General features: G+C 45.8%; 1 protein-coding gene across 2 annotated transcripts; it reads right to left on the reverse strand.

The window, feature by feature from the left end:
- Positions 1 to 1,376: 1,376 nt before the first annotated feature.
- LOC120988519 (phosphatidylethanolamine-binding protein 1-like) lies at positions 1,377 to 16,448 on the reverse strand. 2 transcript variants are annotated; one of them, XM_040416026.1, is made up of 4 exons: positions 16,334 to 16,448; positions 13,469 to 13,578; positions 9,350 to 9,450; positions 1,377 to 1,765 (listed from the first exon to the last, which is right to left on the reverse strand). In XM_040416026.1, the coding sequence occupies exons 1-4, from the start codon at positions 16,379 to 16,381 to the stop codon at positions 1,551 to 1,553; spliced, it is 474 nt and encodes a 157-aa protein (XP_040271960.1). In that variant the 5' UTR covers positions 16,382 to 16,448; the 3' UTR covers positions 1,377 to 1,550. The 2 variants fall into 2 exon arrangements, with proteins under 2 accessions (XP_040271960.1, XP_040271959.1); XM_040416025.1 differs by having other exon boundaries at positions 16,247 to 16,448.
- Positions 16,449 to 20,457: the final 4,009 nt, after the last annotated feature.

Raw genomic sequence — 20,457 nt, forward strand, 5'->3', positions numbered from 1 at the left:
TTTTTTATTTTTTATGTAACAACTCTCCATGTAACAAAGCCTATACAACTTAAAGGGTTTCTGTCACCCCACAAAACTCTTTTTTTTTTGGATAGTTATATTCCTCATAGCGCGATATAGGAGAATATAATAGTCTTACTTACTTTCATGCAGCCGATTCTTTAGAAAACTACGTTTTATAATATGTAAATCAGGGCTCTACCAGCAAGTAGGGCGTCTACTTGCTGGTAGCCGCAGCAGAAAACCGCCCCCTCGCCGTGTTGATTGACAGGGCCAGCCGTGATCTCCTCCTCCAGCCGGCCCTGTCAGTATTTCAAAAATCGCGCGCCTCTGGTCATTCGGCGCAGGCGCTCTGAGATGAGGAGGCTCGTCTCCTCAGCACTCCCTCAGTGCGCCTGCGCCGATGACATCACCGAAAGGAAGACGTCATCGGCGCAGGCGCACTGGTTTTCTGCTGCGGCTACCAGCAAGTAGACGCCCTACTTGCTGGTAGAGCCCTGATTTACATATTATAAAACTTCGTTTTCTAAAGAATCGGCCGCATGAAAGTAAGTAAGACTATTATATTCTCCTATATCGCGCTATAAGGAATATAACTATCCAAAAAAAAAAAAAGTTTTGTGGGGCGACAGAAACCCTTTAATACTCTGCATAGCCATTAGTCTTACAGGTCTATTCTATGGAAGGTTCATATTCCAATTTATCCTCACCTAGGAATTAGCCCCTCCCGACACAGGAAATTACAGGTCAGCCATTCACTAGCCGCAGCAATGACCCATCTTAGCCCGTGAATGGCTGAGCGGTCATTTTGTGTGTGGAGAAGTACTAGGAAGCATTATTTTACAAAATACAGAGATTTTTTGTTTGTTAATTGAATCCACCAAACCCTTTCAGTATACTGGCTTTCACAATCTGAAGAATTGGACAGTGGCTCTACTTGTACAATATGATCCCTTTCTTCACTTCACCCATCTAAGCGCAAGCAAGGGATGATCTAGAGCCATATTAACCCAAGTATTTAACTTTAAAATAACAGCCACAGAATTGAAGCTTATGCAGCAAATAAGACACAGTGAATTCATGAACCCATGTTCTACTTTAATTACATGCAAAATATACACGGGATAAATTATGCACTGAGACATATGCTGATCTATGGTGCAGAAATTAGGAAACAGAATATTGTATTTATTATTCTACTTTTAATACTGAGGGTTCTGATTTATGTGAAGGGTTCTTGAGTAGAGATGAGCGAATTTCCGCTTATGAAATTCGTTCACACTTCGTTGCCTTATGGATTCCGTTACCATGGACCATACCACAATTCTATAACAGAATGCCTTTAGAGGCATTCCGTTATTAATTTTGTCATAATAAGTCTATGGGCTGCAAAACGGATACGCCCCATTTCTGTTATGCAGGGGAGTTATGAAATTTGCTCATCTCTATTCTTGAGCAGCAGACAGGTTAAAAAAAACACACTACCCGCAAACCATCTAAAGTTAAGCACATTGATTTCTAGAGGGCAGTGAAGGGGCAAATTATACATTTTAGGATGCCAGCTGTTCATACAGCTTGGGGACATAATCATCCCACTCTGCCTGGAAGCAATTTCCTGCAACTGGACTTCCCAGGCCATATTTCTTGCGGAATGAAAGGACCTTGAACAACCCTCGATGATCTCCAGAGCGGTTTGTCAGAACCCGCTCATCACATTTCAGCTGTTCTTTCTGTTCATAGACCAAAAAGACGTAACGATGAAGACCTGGAAAACAACAGACCGAGACAACGTACATCACTTATACTATTGAAGTACTTGTTTTTTCTTGACGTTTAAGAAAACTACCTAAGTTCTTGATGGGGACAGTTTTCAGTTACCTTGGCAACCATTTTAATCATTAAACTCCTTATTTTAAATCTTCGGAGCAAATGATGGCCAGATTTTCTTTGTTATTTTTGAGTCTGGAGCCATGTGGCAAAGACACTGCTTTATAGGGAACCAGAAAGCTGGGGGCTGCATAATGTAGTGAGAGAGGTGGTCTTTCCGTTCACATAGCTGTATGAGGGCTTGTTTTTGCGGGACAAGTTGCACTTTCTAATGGCAGCAATTCCACCAGTTAACTATGCAGAAAAACTGACTTGTGCTCCAGATCACCAGGTCAGTACAATTACAGTGATACCACATACATACAGTTTTTCTTGCTTTTTAATACGGGGGAAAAAAAAAAAAAGTCGCCATAATCACCATATTCTGACCTCCATAACTGTTTTATAGTTATGTCTATGGAGATGTGCGAGGGCTCACTTTGGGAGGTCAAGTGAAGAAGAAACGGCTATTTTAAAAATAAATATTGGATTACACGTTCCAGTAATCCTTTTTCTTTGAGCCTATGACAGCACCCCTAGAGAACGTTTTGTGCGCGGTTCCTAAAATTATACAAAAGCTGCAGTCCGAGAATCAGGGAGTAGGTCCGTTCTCCCTATAATAATAGCACATAAAAATGGAGTTTGGGTCCGCGCTGAAGGTGCTTTAAGTAGAGGTCAGTTCACACACAATCCCTTTTTCAGAGGCCGTTTCCTCAGTCTCTGTCATCAGCCCCCTCGATCTCTTAACCAACCAGCAGCAGAAACAGTTGTTATCCCTTCAAATGGAAAAAAGCATAGTGCAGACCCACAAAATCTGTTCTTTTGACATCACACAAAGTAGTATTCCTGCCCGACACAGGTTTTGCTACCTGCTTCATCTGGGGCGTCACCGCATCAATTGCCGGAGCCACTGCAGCTCTAGAACAACTGCATAAAGCGGTTCAGATTTTCTCCTGCCTCTTAGAACACAAAACAAAACTGGAGGTAGAGGAGGAGGCAGTCTCTCCAGGGGTGCAGTCATAGGCAAAAAATAAATGTTGTATTTTTTATTTTATTTTTTACGTCTCCAAGTGGACCACAACATGCAGTCAGATTGCAATTTGTATAGGGTAATGGAATTGTCTTCATTATCCTATACAAAAATATAATATCAAGTGATTAAAAAGTCCAAAATGTACTCCAAAATGATACCAATGGAACAGTCAACACATCCTAAAAAAAAAAAAAAAAATTTACTCAACGGTGAGAGAGCGAGAAAGAAAAAATCCACCCACTTGCGGAACTCTTACGCACAGAAGATCAGAGGCAGAATTTAGTTGGAGAAGATACTGACGGTAAAAGGTATAGGGGAATAAGACCACGTGGCAACCCTACAGATTTGCTAAATAGAAGCATTAGCCCTTTCAGCCCAAGAGGTAGAGACAGTAAAATGTGCTCTCAGGAGAACTTCCAGAAAAGGTGTAAGCCAGAGAAATAACTGTCCTAATCCATCTGGCTAGTGAACTCTTTGAGGCCACCTTACCCTTATTATGCCAGAAAGAGAACAAAAAGCTCAGAGGACTTTCTTCAATCCTTGGTTACCCCTAGGTAACATATAAGGCATCTCCTGACATCCAGGAAGTGGAAAACTCTTTCCTTCTGATCCCTGGGCTTATCAAAAGTGCTTGAAAGGTAATCTAAGCTAAGAATATCCAGATGGAAGCATAGGGAACCCAAAGGCTAACAAAAGGTCTGAACTAAAAACAAAAGTCGGATCAATAAACATCCCAAAAACGTAGGGAATTTTAATACTAGACACTATACTTAAAACTAGGGAACGACCGATTATCGGTTTTACTGATATCGGCCGATATTCAGGATTTTGAAAGTTATCGGTATCTATTTTACTGATATATCCCGATAACTAATTGGGAACACGATCGCGCTGCCGTCAGCGCTCTCCGTGTTCCCTCAGCAGCACAGGGGAGAAGAAAGCAGTGTCTCCTTCCCCCTGTGCCACCGTTGCCACCAATGAGAGGAGGGAGGACAAGAGGAGGGGCGGGGCTGTGGCCACCAATGAAGATAACTCATTAATTCATATACAGGAGGCGGGAGCTGGCTACAGAATCACATAGCCGGCTCCAAACCTCTATGACAAGTAGCTGCGATCTGCGGTAGTTAACCCCTCAGGTGCCGCAACTGTGGGGTTAACTGCCACGGATCGCAGCTACTGCTCAGAGGTCGGTAGCCGGCTATGTGATCCTGTAGCCAGCTCCCCCGGCCTGCTGTATATGAATTAATGAGTGTTATCTTCATTGGTGGTGCAGTGCGCGTGCCCCCCCAAGCCCCCCAGTATTAATTATTGGTGGCAGTGGCCACAGGGTCCCCTCTCCCCTTCTCCTAAGTGGCAGTTCCGATCGGAGCCCCAGCAGTGTAAGCCTGGGGGTTTGAATGGTTACCATGGCAGCCAGGACGCTATTGAAGCCCTGGCTGCCATAGTTAGCTCCCTGCTGCTGTGTGCACAAAGCAGCAGGGAGAGTGTGAGGTCCTATTCATCCTAATAGAGATCTATCAGGGTGAATAGGACAAGGGTTCTAGTCCCTAAGGGGGCTAAAAGTTAATATAAAAAAAAAAAAAAAAAAAAAAAGATAAATAAATACAAATATTAAGTATAAATGAAAAAGAAAAATTTACAAAATATAAAACTACACGTTAATAAACATTCATTTTCAGCAGATGTGTAGGAATTTATTTTTTCTTCAAAAATGAAAATTCACAGAATATCAGTATAAATTATCGGCCTGAAAGTTCACAAATTATCGGTATCGGCTCTAAAATAATACAGTTGCTCCCTACTTAAAACCCAGAATAATCTTATAAAAGAAATCTCATATGGGTTTCTCATCAAGTGTTTATCAAAATAATCATGACAGATTTAACAAAATCATCTTAGAGAAGTACTTATCTTGACAAAGAATGATCAAAACTGAAGGATTGCTCAACACCGATTCCTTTGGTGCAGAATATGTTGCAAGACAGATGCTTTGATCCAAGATCTACTGGAGGCCCTTTGTTACATTACCAGAATTTCCTCACAATCTGGCATCTATGATGGAACTCTACCGTGGCATCCATCCCCTGGATTAGCTCACGGATCTGCCGCAAGAGGTCCAAAGAGCCCCCTGAACCCTTCAGACCCCCTAGGGTCCCCACCGCCATAACTACTCCACAGATAACCGCCGACCCTCCAGGGCCTCCCTGGGAAGTTCTAGATCGGCGGCAAATATTTGTATGGTTTTGCCGGTGCACCATCCATTCTGTATGCCATCCAGACTAAATGTTCCAGCCCATCTTCTTACTCCCAACCATGAGCCATACAGGGCTTTGTTGGTACGCCATATGTCCTGTAGACCATCAAAACAATATGGTCCAGCCCATATCCTCATTCCCAGCCAGGAGGCTTCTAGGGCTTTGCTGGTACACCATACATCCTGTAGGTCATCCAAGCAATATGGTCCAGCCCATCTTCTCACTCCCCTCCAAGAGCATTATAGGGCTTTGTGGAGTGCTATGTTTATTGTAGACCATTAAACTACAAATGGCCCCGATGAGCAGCCATGAGGCAGGCCCCGATGCGCAGCCATGAGGCAGGCCCCGATGCGCAGCCATGAGGCAGGCCCCGATGCGCAGCCATGAGGCAGGCCCCGATGCGCAGCCATGAGGCAGGCCCCGATGCGCAGCCATGAGGCAGGCCCCGATGCGCAGCCATGAGGCAGGCCCCGATGCGCAGCCATGAGGCAGGCCCCGATGCGCAGCCATGAGGCAGGCCCCGATGCGCAGCCATGAGGCAGGCCCCGATGCGCAGCCATGAGGCAGGCCCCGATGCGCAGCCATGAGGCAGGCCCCGATGCGCAGCCATGAGGCAGGCCCCGATGCGCAGCCATGAGGCAGGCCCCGATGCGCAGCCATGAGGCAGGCCCCGATGCGCAGCCATGAGGCAGCCCCCGATGCGCAGCCATGAGGCAGCCCCCGATGCGCAGCCATGAGGCAGCCCCCGATGCGCAGCCATGAGGCAGCCCCCGATGCGCAGGCAGCGAGGCAGGCCCCGATGCGCAGCCATGAGGCAGCGAGGCAGGCCCCGATGCGCAGCCATGAGGCAGCCAGGCAGGCCCCGATGCGCAGCCATGAGGCAGCCAGGCAGGCCCCGATGCGCAGCCATGAGGCAGCCAGGCAGGCCCCGATGCGCAGCCATGAGGCAGCCAGGCAGGCCCCGATGCGCAGCCATGAGGCAGCCAGGCAGGCCCCGATGCGCAGCCATGAGGCAGCCAGGCAGGCCCCGATGCGCAGCCATGAGGCAGCCAGGCAGGCCCCGATGCGCAGCCATGAGGCAGCCAGGCAGGCCCCGATGCGCAGCCATGAGGCAGCCAGGCAGGCCCCGATGCGCAGCCATGAGGCAGCCAGGCAGGCCCCGATGCGCAGCCATGAGGCAGCCAGGCAGGCCCCGATGCGCAGCCATGAGGCAGCCAGGCAGGCCCCGATGCGCAGCCATGAGGCAGCCAGGCAGGCCCCGATGCGCAGCCATGAGGCAGCCAGGCAGGCCCCGATGCGCAGCCATGAAGCAGCCAGGCAGGCCCCGATGCGCAGCCATGAGGCAGCCAGGCAGGCCCCGATGCGCAGCCATGAGGCAGCCAGGCAGGCCCCGATGCGCAGCCATGAGGCAGCCAGGCAGGTTCATACCAACCACATAACACAAATATTCACTGTATAACCTACGTTCAATCCATCATAAGGTGTTCCTTGTTTCACAGCCCTGGAGGCTGCATGCTCCAAGCTTCTCTGTCCAGAGGACAGGAAACCACACGTTGAAGACATGTTCTCTTCATGAATCCGGGTCACATGTGGTGGAACGCAACACCCCCTCCTGGGGCTGCTTCCCCTTCAAATCCGGAATCGCGTGACCTCACTCCCATGGAGGAGCACACGCACCTGCCGCAAGAGCCACGTGGAAGCCCCAGACAACCACCGGCTCCTAGGGTCCTGCCAGCCCATCCTCTGGGCAATAGACCCCAGCAGGTATGTTACCAACTAGCCCTCCAGAACATGTTTGGGACTTCCAGACTAGTGGTAGTGACCTGAAAAATAAACTGCACGTTTCCCACTCCAGAGACAGGAAACCACTGAGGTGGGAGAGAAGCTCCAGCTTTTTAGGGCTCATGCACACGACTGTATGCCCTCCGAGACATAAGGTCCGTGAGCAGGCCATATGTCCCAGAGCGGCATACATCGGACACACATGATAGGTTACTATGATGCTGTGCGCATCGGGCCACCCGCGGGGCTATTGTCCCACACACATATCATATGAGTCTGGGACAATGGTCCCGCAGGAGGCCTGATGCGTACCTATAGTAACCTATGATGCTGTGCGCTCCCGTGCGCACAATGTATGCCGCTTCGGGACATATGGCATACGGTCGTGTGCATGAGCCCTTGTTTCCTGTCCCTTGGAGCGGATCCCCTCTCTGTGGTGCTGTCGTCGGGGGAGGGAACGACGACTGCTTTTATTGTGTAAAAGTAGTAAAATAAATTATAATATTGGTATCTCTTTAACCATACTGACCAGCAGAATAGGGGTACTTTCACACTAGCGTTATTCTTTTCAGACATTGAGTTCCATCCTAGGGGCTCAATACTGGAAAATAACTGATCAGTTTTATCCTAATGCATTCTGAATGGCGAGCAATCCATTAAGGATGTCTTCAGTTCAGTCTTTTTTGCCTTTTCAGGATGGAGATAATACCGCAGCATGCCGTCCAAAATTCGGGAACACTTACATTTTTTCCCATTGAAATGCATTAATGCTGGATCTGGCCCCGAGTGTTCCGGCAAAACAGATCAGTTTTTGCGTTCTGCGCATGCTTAGACCGCCAAAAAATGAAAATAAATGCTGGATCCGTTTTTTTCAGATGACACCGGAGAGACTGATATGGCATTTTAATGCATTTTTCAGACTGATCAGGATCCTGATCCGTCTGACAAATGCCATCAGTTTGCATACGTTTTGACGGATCCGGCAGGCAGTTCTGGTGACGGAACTGCCTGCCGGAATCCTCTGCCGCAAGTGTGAAAGTACCCTAAAGATAACATTTTTCCTGCACGGTGTACACCCATTGTAGGAAATGCCTAGTATTATCAAGTCTGCTCGAAATGTGTGGCCATGTTAATCTGCTGGGAGCGGTAGTGTCTAGAGCTTTGAGGACATTCCCACACACCTGCCGTCTCCTGTCTCTTTCTGCTCACCTCTGCTTTGCCATAGACAGCAGCGGTGAGCAAGAAGAAAGAAGGGAGTCGGCACGTGCGCACCATCTCCTCGTACAGCTAATCGGTAGGGGTGCCGGGCATCGGAGAATAGGTCATCAATATAGGAGAGCCCGGAGAACACCTTTAAGCCCTGAAACAGGCATGGCTTAATGGGCAGTTTGCTATGGCAGAGGCATGGAGTCTTCACAAGGCCCCAGGCTGCCATAGGAACTGATCCGGCCCACCTATAGCTGCTCACCAAAGCCCAATTTTTGGATCATGATGGTTAGTGGTGCAGATTGTGGGATTTTTCAGTGCACCTGTACCAATTCTATAAATTAGCGCACACCCGCTAGATGGAACTGCTTCAATGGACTATCATCCACTATAACCAAATTACAATATGTCACATGCGTTTGTCTATCCCTCTCCTGTAACTCTAGCTCATCGGACACTCGGTATGGCTCTATATTTTACAGCAAACCATGTCTGTTGATGGAACGAGAAGGTCTGGCGCTTGACCATCACCACTTTCAATTTACTTTGAACCGTTGACCTCACAGTGCATGTTAACGTTTTAGTATTTTAAATTACTAACTGATGGTCACTAAGGACCTATTTACGTTTTTGGATCATGTACTGTTTATTAACTTAGGTTTAATATAATAAACAGTACATGATCCAAAAACGTGAATAGGTCCTTAGTGACCATCAGTTAGTAATGACCATCACCACAGCCCTGTGCGTATACAGTACATCGGTCCCCACTATCACAATTCTTTGTGGACTCGAAAACGGCATGTTGGATACACTAGCACATGACACCCTCCTCAAAGAGCACCATGACTGACAGGGAAGGAGAAGATGGGCTTCATTTATTTCTTACACTGCTGTGGTAAAATGAAAGCCGAGCTCCGATTGGTTGCTATTGTCAACAAAGGCGATTTCAATTTTAAGATGGTTTTGATGAATGAGGCCTGATAACCAAACAGGTCTGGTTTGTGTGACCCACCTGCCTCAAAGGAACAGTCCAGAACTGCATGACAATGGGATTGCCTTGGTCATACGCCGTCTCCTCAGGCTCTGCACTGGAAAGAATGCAATCTACATGTTTTGGCTGGAGTAGCGATTTATTATGCCTAGCTGGAAGAAATCTCCAAATTACCTACAGGACACCACCTCAGGGCAGTATGGTTACACTCACCAGTTCCTTTGGGTGGACCTGCACCAACGTAATCGGACAGGACACCACCACTGCTGATGTCATTTCCCTTCATATTTATAACAAGGAAGTGATGCCATTCCCTAAAACACAAGAAAATACAATCCATCACTTCATCTTCTCTTAGCATTTTGCAGTTACAGTAAGGCCCCGTTCAAAGCTGCTATGCATACGCTGAACGTACTGGGGGAGATCAGCCAATCAGATACCACCTTTCATTTATCAGAGCTCTTTTGGAAAATGAAAGGTGGAACCTGATTGGTTGATATGGGCAACTAAACCAGTTCTACTTTACACCAGTTGATAAATCTCCCCCATGTTACCCAGAGGGTCCCATGCACCCAGCACATACTAAAATACTGTCCACATAAAAATAAAAAGATGTTAGATGGGGGGGTTAGCAAAATGGATGAAAATTTTAAGAAGTCTCATCCAGATTTTGTTGCAAAAACGCTCCATGTAATTTGCTTTTTCCAAAAATATAGTTAGGTCAAGAACTTCTGCCACTTTAATAATTATATAGCTTACATTTAAAGTCTCCTATTATACATTTCTTTAAAGGGAACCTTTCCTCACTGAGGGCAGCATAAAGTAGTGTCAGACACTGTTTTCAGCAGTGTGTCACTCATGAGCTGGAAGTATGTACAGTGCTGCCTATAATTATTCATACCCCTGGCAAATTTTGACTTAGTTACTTTTATTCAACCAGCAAGTAATTTTTTGACGGGAAATGACATAGGTGTCTCCCAAAAGATAAGACGATGTACAAGAGGCATTATTGTGGAAAAAAAAAAACATTTCTCAGCTTTTATTTACATTTGAGCAAAAAATACAAGATGTTCCGCACTGTGGAAAATCTCAGAGGACGTGGTCGGAAGCCAAAAGGTGACACCTGTGCTGGCCAGGAGGCTAGTTAGAGAGGTGAAAAAGAATCCAAGGATCACCACCAAGGCCATCCTGGTGAATCTGTCTCAAGGCAGACAATCCAACGGACACTGCACAATGCAGAACAAGGAGGACGCCACTTCTCCAGATAAGGCACACAAAAGATCGCTTGGCCTTTGCAAAAGCTCATCTGGACAAAGAAGAAGACTTATGGTCTTGTGTGTTATGGTCAGATGAAACAAAAATTGAATTGTTTGGTCAAAATGATGTTTTCTTCATTTGGCGTAAAAAAAAAAGGAGAAGCCTTCAACCCAAAGAACACCATCCCAACTATCAAACATGGTGGTGGGAACCTAATGCTTTGTGGGTGTTTTTCAGCCAATGGACAAGGGAACCTAATCACAGTAAACAGCACCATGAAAAAAGAGCAATACATGAGGATTCTCAACGACAACATCAGGCAGTCTGCAGAGAAACTTGGCCTTGGGCACCAGTGGACATTTCAGCATGACAATGACCCAAAACACACAGCAAAAGTGGTGAAGAAATGGTTAGCAGACAACAACATTAACGTTTTGGAGTGGCCCAGCCAGAGTCCAGACTTGAATCTAATTGATAATCTGTGGAGGGAGCTAAAGATCAGGGTGATGGCAAGAAGACCCTCGAACCTGAAAGATTTGGAGCTCATTGCTAAAAATGAATGGGCAAAAATACCTGTGGAGACATGCAAAAAGCTGGTCTGCAATTATAGGAAGCGTTTGATTACTGTAATAGCCAATAAAGGCTTTTCTATTGATTATTGAGAAGGGTATGAATAATTTTGGACTGGACACTTTTTGCTCAAATGTAAATAAAAGACTAGAAATATTTTTTTCCACAATAATGCCTCTTGTACATCGTCTTATTATCTTTTGGGAGACACCTATGTCATTTCCCGTCAAAAAATTACTTGCTGGTTGAATAAAAGTAACTTTGTCAAAATTTGCCAGGGGTATGGATAATTCTGGGCAGCACTGTAGCTGCTGAGAATCGGCATCATAGTCATTGCAGCCCAGGCCTGCTAGTCACAGCTTCGCTATTCATGAGTTCCTGCTTTCCCTGCCCACCTGCTGATGACTGACACTCTTCTCCTTAGTTTTCTTCCTAGGAAAGAGCTGCCAACCATCAGCAGGTGGGCACGGAGAATCACCATGACCCTTCTCAGGCAATTTTGACTCTTTTCTAGGCCGGAGCTACAATAATTATGATGAAATAAGCGTTTGTCACTACTTTATGTTGCCTTTAGTAAGGTCAGCCTAAAGTTGATAGGTTCTTGTTAAAGGTTAGAAACCAGCGTGACCACTGTTCAGTACAAGTGAATGCATCGAGATAACATTGTTTACACGAGTCCTAGGGGTTCACAAGTCTCGGATTCAATCAGATGTGTATTTTACAAGAGGACCTGTGGCATCTAAGGCTTCTGTTGTGAATGTCATTCAATGTGGTTCTTCTGTGCAGAATTATAGCTCATGCTGTATATTCGACTGCACTGCATGTGGAAAGTAAGGGATCGGATGAAGCCTTGGGAACAGCATCTGCACTCATTAAATCCCAAATGGGTGCAGCTTAGACATGCTCTGGATTCACAATCCAGAACATCTTCCCTGCAATTTACTTCTAATCAGCTGCTCAGTAAGGTCGTTGGGACGGGGTTAGTGAAAGGTGCCATCTCAACTGTCTATCAGTTGTTAAATGGAGGTTGCTGAAAAAATCCCGCTTAAGGTAAAATTACAGTGGGAAAAAGATCTGGGCACTATAGAGGATACCCAATGGGAAGAGACACTAGCTATGACCCCAAACTTGTCCCTCAGCGAAGCAGCAAGATTGTCGCAGTTATTAATGATTCACAGGGTCTATAGGACCCCACTATTTCTATGTACGATTGGCTATAGGGAAGATTCCTCCTGTCTGAAGTGTCGGGAGGAAGGGGCTGATTTAATCCACGTTATGGAACTGCAGTGCCTTGAATAGATATTGGGGAGACATTATAGACCTACTCAATACAGTATTCGGTACAAACTTCTCTCCTAACCCCAAATTGTGCCTACTTGGCATTTTTGATTCTGATAATTTACAAACCCCTATTATTACTGGAATAGAATGTTATATCAGGCACGTAAAACACTGGCAGCAAAATGGATTCAGCAGCTTCCTCCTAGCATAACTGACTATTGCTAGGCTGAATGGTTTAATACAGTTGGAAAGGGGGATAGATCTTAAGCAAGATTGCATTTCGAAATTCGAGGCAATTTGGGGCTTGTGGATCGATAGATCTGGACTATGTAGTCCTTGGCTTGCTCTTACTAGAGGTGTGGGAAGTGTTATACAGTGAGTGCAGGGATATTCGTTTTGTGGGTGCCCTGGGAGGGGGGTGCAATTGATACCCCGGAAAAGCCTCAATGCCTCTTCTCTCGGTACTTAAACCATATATGATTGATTTGTACTAATGCCAATTTGCTATAATTGTCTACAAGATATACACTGTCTGCTAGTCCGTCTTGAGGTTGCATTTACTGACTGACTATCTCTATTCTTAATATACAGTGATGATTACCACTATGTTAACGTGTTTATATCTTGGAATTGACCGTTTACAATTTGCAAAATTGTCTATTTTTTTAAATCAATCAAAAAAATAAAAAATCATGAATGGGCGAACACATCCCAAAAGAATGCGCTAAATCTGAACCAAATAACAGAATTCTGTGCTCACACTCCAAATCTACACAGGGTGGACTTCTAATGGGGTTTCTTATACAGCAGCTTCTCTGGAGCAGTCACTGCAGTTTCACTGATGGCGCACTTACGTTTTTTTACAGTACCTTGCGGCGGCGCCGCCACCCCCCCCAGCGGATTTCACTGAGGAAACCATTTGTGCAACCAAACCAAACTGCAACTTCCACTGCAGAGATGGCCTAAAATCCACTGCGGACTGCATTGCAATGGGTAAGAGCAGAAGCAAATCTGGAGGAAATTTGTGCAGCAGAATAGATGTTGAGGATCTGAATGTCTGCATCTTGCCTTTGATCCAAGCAGATTGTATCCACAGTACAGTAGGAAAGAGGGGTTTATAGACTGTTCACATGCATTGTATGAAGTTGCAGACATGGTGTACAACGTGTGTAAATGGGGAATATACAGGGGTGACTATAATCCCTGTAATATTATGGCTCTAACCTGAATTTTGGAGTTTTCCGGCTTGGAGCGTCAGGGTCTGTAACTGCTAGAGTATACAGCTTATTACTATCCATTCCCTCCCATGAAATTGTGGTTGGACGGTTCTGGACCTATTTCACAAAATTAAAAAACAATACATTATTCATTTTAAACATAGTGAATAGACAGTGGAGATTTTACTTCTGCACACAGGTAAATGACAAAAGGTTAAAGGACCCCGAGACCTTGATACCGCGATGTTTTGACAATCAATGTCTGCGTTCTAGAGTTTCTCAACTCATCGGAATATAAAATCATGTTCAAATACAACACTACGCTCATAAAAATATAACAAATAATGGAAAACTGCTGTGTCGTTTCTTATAACCGCACCTTTCAATACCTCCTGAAAACAGCCCTTCAGTCAACATACCTGGCATTCTCCTTTCCTCCATTTCTGGTCTTCTGTCAGATTCTTTTCAGGATGGCCACCACCATCTCAGACGTCCCCATGCAGATTGCTATAGGATAGGCACCCTGCCACTCCATTCACTCATTGCTAGAAATAAAGCGCTATACTCAGACTTCTTCAGCAGCTCCAAAGGGCATGACTGGAGAGACATGGCACATGCGCACCATGACCGTCCACTCGCACAGGGACACTGGATTCTCGTTCTTGGGATTGGCGGGGGTTCCAACAGTGGGACGCCCACTAATGAGATACTTATCTACTTATTTTGTGGATATGCTGCAATTTGAGCCTAGCATATATAATGACGCTAATCTAAGTAAAGGAGGTTTGGCACATCTGGAAAAGTCTAAGGGTGCCTATACTTGCCACCCTTCCGATATTGAGGATAGGCCGTCAATATCAGACTGGTGGGCGTCTGTCACCCAACCAGCTGATTCAAGCAGCCACCTGCGTCAGAAACTATATAGTTGACAGAGCCAGAAGGACAAGGTTCCGTCCATTCTGTAACAGTCATGCCAGGGTACTGCTGCTCAGCTCCCATCTACTGCATAGTTTCATATTCAACTGCCCAAAACAACTGATCGGGGTGGGGTTGCTGGGTGTTAGACCCAAACCAATCTGATAGCGATGACATATCCTGAGGATATGTCATCAATATCTAAGTACTGGAAACCCCCTTTAATTTCATCTTTACTTCTAGGATGATTTGGTTAAAATGCTAAAACAAAAAGGCATGTATATAGGTCATGCTTAAAGTGAACATAGCTGAAAACGCATAAAACTCCTGATACTTCAACTGATACAGAACATGCGACACAATGTCTAGGAAGGTATTTATTTTCTGCCCTCAGCAGAGAAACATTGAGATGTTGTGATTTTTTTTTGTGTCATAGTTGTGATTTTTAAAATGTTTGGTGTATGGTGGTTTTGTCTTTTTTACCAAAATTCTTTTTTTGCGTAATACATTTCATTGTGCCTCATTTGAACTCACATCTTGTTCTTATGTTGGGAGAGCAGGAGAATTTAGAGCACCTTGCGTTGATTCTTTAAAATCTCATTATTTGGTGGCGCCCATACGGTTCCTTAATTTTATAACCAATGGCACCGGAGGAAATGTTGCTAACAAGACCTTATGCCAGTCATGAAGAGAAGAACTCCAGGGACAGTCCCAGTAATCCTGTGATTTCACTAAGACTACTTTCACACTAGCGTTTTGGCTTTCCGTTTCCGAGATCCGTTCAGGGCTCTCACAAGCGGTCCAAAACGGATCAGTTTTGCCCTAATGCATTCTGAATGGAAAATGATCCGCTCAGAATGCATCAGTTCAGTCTCTATTCCGCTCTGGAGGCGGACACCAAAACACTGTCCGCAGCATTTTGCTGTCCGCTTGACGAAACTGAGCCAAACGGATCCAGTGTAGGTCAATGGGGACGGATCTGTTTTCTCTGACACAATAGAAAACGGATCCGTCCCCCATTGACTTTCACTGGAGTTCATGACGGATCCATCTTGGCTATGTTAAAGATAATACAAACTGATCAGTTCATGACGGATGCAGATGGTTGTATTATTGTAACAGTTCCGTTTTTGCAGATCCATGACGGATGTGCCCAAAATCCGAGTGTAGTGGTCTTAAAGGGAACGTGTCATCAGAATTGTTTTTATGTCAAACATTTTATATATTTTTGTCACGCCAGTGGTCCGGGACCTTTTGATGTATGTAAAACGTCAGCTCCCTGCTGCAGTTCCACAGCAGGTCTGGGCAGCACAGCTGTCGTAAAGCAGGTTTAGCGCACATTAGATCAGGCTCTGTTCACATTAGTTTTGTTCGGCAGTTTAGCGTGGCAGGCTGCGCCATTGTATGAAACAGAAGTCTACTGAGGAAAGGGGTCACAATCTGTCATGGATGACGTAGACCTAGAAGTAGACGACGGGTGTGAACACAGCCTGATGAAAGTTTCTTGCCGTATGACTTTCTGGGGCTCATTCACACTTGTCTGCAGTCTGACCTTACATCTAATAATGTAGCGGTGTCTGCATGATAGATGGCGGTGAACACTAAAAAGTTCACCTGGTATCCTTCCCTAAACAGGTGGGGACAGGATGCACCCTACACAGGTCCACTGGTCTCGGAATCCTCTCTAGTGTTCTCCTTGGCCATTGCAGTACTGTGTACATGGGCATTACAGGACCTGCGGGCACACAAGAGCAATGCTACTATAAAGCGCACATAGATTTATCGTGCAGGCAGTAATGGCAGGCGTGAGCCGCACCCCCAGCAGCGTGCCCTCAGAGTGGCACTCATGCCAGGCCTACACAATCACTACCTGGGTAGGGGTCACCACTTGGCCCAGCTCCTCTATCGCCAAAGGACCGTAGCTCACACTGAGCGGGAGCGCGGGCTTTTCCTCTACCTCGTCCAGGGCCAGAGGCCCGCTCCACTGAGACAGGTCCACAGGCATCGTGCAAGTCTGCGCCACTGAACTCGTACAGACACTATGCTTCCGATAGCTCCGCCCCGACGCCTGCTCCAGCCAATAGGACAAGGGGCGGAGATTGGCGCTACGATCCTATTGGTGGGTGGGGATCACCCGTGTGGAAGGGCCAGTCAGCGCGCGGGCTGCATACAGGGAGTGGATGGGCACCGGCGGTGGACGCTGCAGAAGCCGCACCAGTGCTGGTACTGACACATGGGGCAGGCGTGTACAATGCACACAGAGGCGAGACAGCCGTGTGCGCTATTCTCAGCTGCATCATCCTCCCTCTCCTGCACCTAATTTCTGCATGGAGAAGTGGATCGGTTTTACCCAGGAGAGGCTGCATGATCCTGACATGTTCAGTAATCCCACATCCCCTGAGTCAGTGATACAAAAGGATGAAAATATTACTAAACGCAGAGCTGGTTGCGCCATAACGAGCCTCCAAAATGATCATGTCGCAGAGTAGATCATACGGTTTATGTCTGAAGTGCCTGCCCCCAACTCTTACTACTGCAACAAATATTTATGACTGTAAGGCCATGTTCACACGATGGATTCTCCATGCAGGATTGGAAGAGTTTTCTCCAGCAATATTTGCAGACATCCCAACCTGCAAAAACTCATTTCAGGGAGGTTTTCTTTTTTTTTTCTTTCACAAACTTTTTATTACATTTTCCAAACATATGCAGTATCTGCTCTATGGTGTGGAGGACTGGGCTCATTACCCTGCCCCAAATTATCATATTTATGTATATGATTAAAGGGATTCTGTCACCACCTATAAGCCCTGTGAGCTAAACATATGCTCATGTCCAGGTAGCATTCTGATTTCTAAGGTGGCCTTATAAAAGCTATTTGTGGCTTTATTCTGCGGAAAAACAGGTTTTACTAACCTGTCAATCATTGAATTAAGGTGCCCAAGCAGGGGAGGTCTGTGGATGCATGGTGCCCGGCCGCACGCATCGCCGTTTGTGCCCAGCGCCGCCTCTCCCTCCCTCCCCCTCCTCCCGCTTTGAGATCCCACGCGTGCGCACAGGCTCAGCCTGATGCGCCGTTGCGGACTGCTGGCATCGGCTTCTTCTTGCACAGTGCGCACGTGCCGAGAAGGGGACACTGCTACAGGTTGCCGGAAAGGTTTACTGCGAGTAAACTAGAGATGGGAAGTTCGGATCTTTCACATGAATCAGTTCATTGGAATCAGTTCATTCAAATGATCCGATTCATGAATTGAATCTTCGGTTCATTCGCTGAGCTGACAAGAAGCAAGTGAACCGAAGCTTAGGTTGCGCAATGCGCCTGCGCGGATGCTTCGATTCACTTGCTGTCTCGCTGAGTCGGCTCTTGGTCTGAGTCAGGAAGTTTATTCTTTAAAACCCTGTGTGTAATTATCTACCCCACTGTAGGAAAAAAACAAGCATCCAGGTCCGGGGGGGGGGGGGGGGGGGTGAATCCCACTGGGGTAAATAATATAATTAAAATGGAGGGTTAAATGTGTAAATGTATTAAAAAAAATCCATCTCTCTAAATAGTTCTATAGCTACTGAATGAGACAGAAGAAGGGATGCCTTTAACATATATATCTCCTTGAGAAGCCAATTTGACCCTAAAGGGTTAATTCAACCTGTAATCTAAACTCTGTCCTCTCTGTCCTGTCACTTCTCTTATCTCTCTGCTCTGCTATCAGTAAACCTTTCCAGGATATATTGTCTCACATGGGTGTCAGGGAGCCGCTATCTAATAGCGGGAGACTCCCTGAACGTCCGGGAGACTTGAGATCCCTGTATTTGAGTAGAATCCGCTCTCAATCTGCCTCCCATAGTTTTCAATTGGAAATCCATGCTGTAATTAATGCAGAGCATTTTTTTTCTGCACTTTAGGGAAAATTAGGGCTCTTTCACATGAGCGAGTTTTCCGTCCAGATACGATACATGTAGCGAAGGCCTCATTCACACAACCGTTGTTTGGGTCTGCATCAGATCCGTGTTTTTTGTGGCTTGTTTTAAAGTCAGTATAAAACTGAGTCTGCTTTTACAGCGCCTACCAGTAGCCATTTGGCTCCAGGAGAAGTATATAGTGGGCTCAGCATGCATGTTGGTACTTGCATCCCTGGATCCGATGAAAGCTGTCACGGCACCGGACGGGGTTAAAAGCAGAGCGTGCCTGGTGTGCATGCTGTACCTGCGCTCCCTGGACTTTGTGTGGCTATCATGGCCCATAACAGGTAGGTACTAGTGTTAGGGACCACTCATAGAGGCGACCTTGACTTGGTGAGTGGCTTATTACGCTTTGGCCAAAATGTACACCAATGCCTCATTCAACATCCAGCATGGAGGCAGGGCGGAGTGCTGGTTGCAGAGTGCTATTGCATTTGTGTTTTTGCATTTGGATGTGGACCCGTTCACTTCAATAGGACTGCAAAAGATGAACACTCCGTGTGCTGGCGGCATCCATTGCTCCGTTCCGTGGCCCTGAAAAAAAAAAAAAAAAATAGGACATTTCCTATTCTTGACTGTTTTGTGGACAAGAATAGGCATTTTTATTATAGGTGGCCCGTTCTGTTCCACAAATTGCGGGACACACATGGGCGGCATCCTTGTTTTGCGGATCCGTAATTTGCGGACAGCAAAACAGCGCGGTTGTGTGCATGTAGCCTAAGGCTACTTTCACATCTGCGTTTTAGTTTCAGGTTTTGAGATCCGGAAGATTCCGTTAGGATGCGTTTGTGTGAAATCGAAACGGAACAAACCAGATCTGAAAATCAATGGGTGGCGGATGCGGTTTTTTAGGTATCCCAAAAAAAGGATCCGGTTTGTTCTGTTTGCGGTTTTGTGTCCAGTTACAAAACGGAATGCTGACGGAACGGAAGACATCCTGAATGGATCTCTTTCCTTTCAGAACGCATGGGGGCAAAACTGAACTGTTTTGGCGCAGTTTTGAGATCCTCTGCCAGATCTCAAAACTGGAACGCCAAAACGCATATGTGAAAGTATTCATCCAATGGGTCTGTGTACACGTATCATCTTTGTATTCAGGACAAATTGCAGCATGTTCTATATTTCGCATTTTTCACGCATTCCTTGGCCCCATAGAAGTGAATGGGGCTTGAGTGAAAACGGACAGCATCCGGATGCAATGCGTTGGTAGGATATGTAGATTGTTATTTTTCAGTTTTTCTTCATACGCATGAAAAACATATCAAAACTGATTGCATTCGCACGGAAAAAAAACTGAAACACTGAATGCAATCGCTGACCAAACTGATTGAACTTGTGTGCAAAACCATCCGTCTTTACTGAACAGACCCTGACACAATCCGTATCGCTTGTGTGAAAGAGGCCTTATAATGGCATTTCTTGTGCCAGTCTTAACAAAAAGTGCGTTGGAGTGAAATGCACCTGATCTATGCACTAGAAACTCAGGAGTAAATGATAGTACATTCAGTGGGAACCCCGCTCCTTCTACTGAGCCCCACCCCTTTTATCAGCACTTTTAAAAAGATTTAGGCCTCAAGCACATGACCGTATGTATTTTGCGGTCTGCAAAAAACGGATCCGCAAAAAATATAGACTTCTGTGTGCATTCTGTATTTTACGGAACAGCTTGCCCCTAATAGAACAGTACTATCCTTGTCCGTAATGCGGACAATAATAGGACATGGTCTATTTTTTTGCGGAACGTAAATACGGACAAACGGAATGCACACGGAGTAACTTCCGTTTTTTTTGCGGAGCCATTGAAGTGAATGGTTCAACATACGGTCCGCAAAAAAACCTGAACGGACACGGAAACAAAATCTGTTTGTGTGCATAAGCCCTTATCGATACTTGTGTTTCCCACTCTGGTCTTGATATCCCTTGTGCCGCCGGAGGATGTGTGACGAGGCATGGGCTTCTTCATAAAGTAAAGTGTACCTAATCCTTTCCATATACCTTTTAAAAACGTTTTGTAAATGCCATAAAAAAAAAATTCGAATATATTTTATTTAATGTTTTCCTAGTGAAATAGGAACGTGCTTTAGAATCTGTACACCCCTATGGCACTGCTCCTGCCTGTACCAG

This window comes from Bufo bufo, chromosome 2 (assembly GCF_905171765.1).
Source record: "Bufo bufo chromosome 2, aBufBuf1.1, whole genome shotgun sequence".
NCBI classification, from domain to species: Eukaryota; Metazoa; Chordata; class Amphibia; order Anura; family Bufonidae; genus Bufo; species Bufo bufo.

Coding starts and splice junctions, on each gene's coding strand:
- LOC120988519 (XM_040416025.1), bottom strand. CDS start 16,381: ATGCCTGTGGACCTGTCTCAGTGGAGCGGGCCTCTGGCCCTGGACGAG. Junction 13,579..16,246: donor AAGTGGTGACCCCTACCCAG/GTAGTGATTGTG, acceptor TTTGTGAAATAG/GTCCAGAACCGTCCAACCAC. Junction 1,766..9,349: donor AGGTCCACCCAAAGGAACTG/GTGAGTGTAACC, acceptor GTTGTTTTCCAG/GTCTTCATCGTTACGTCTTT.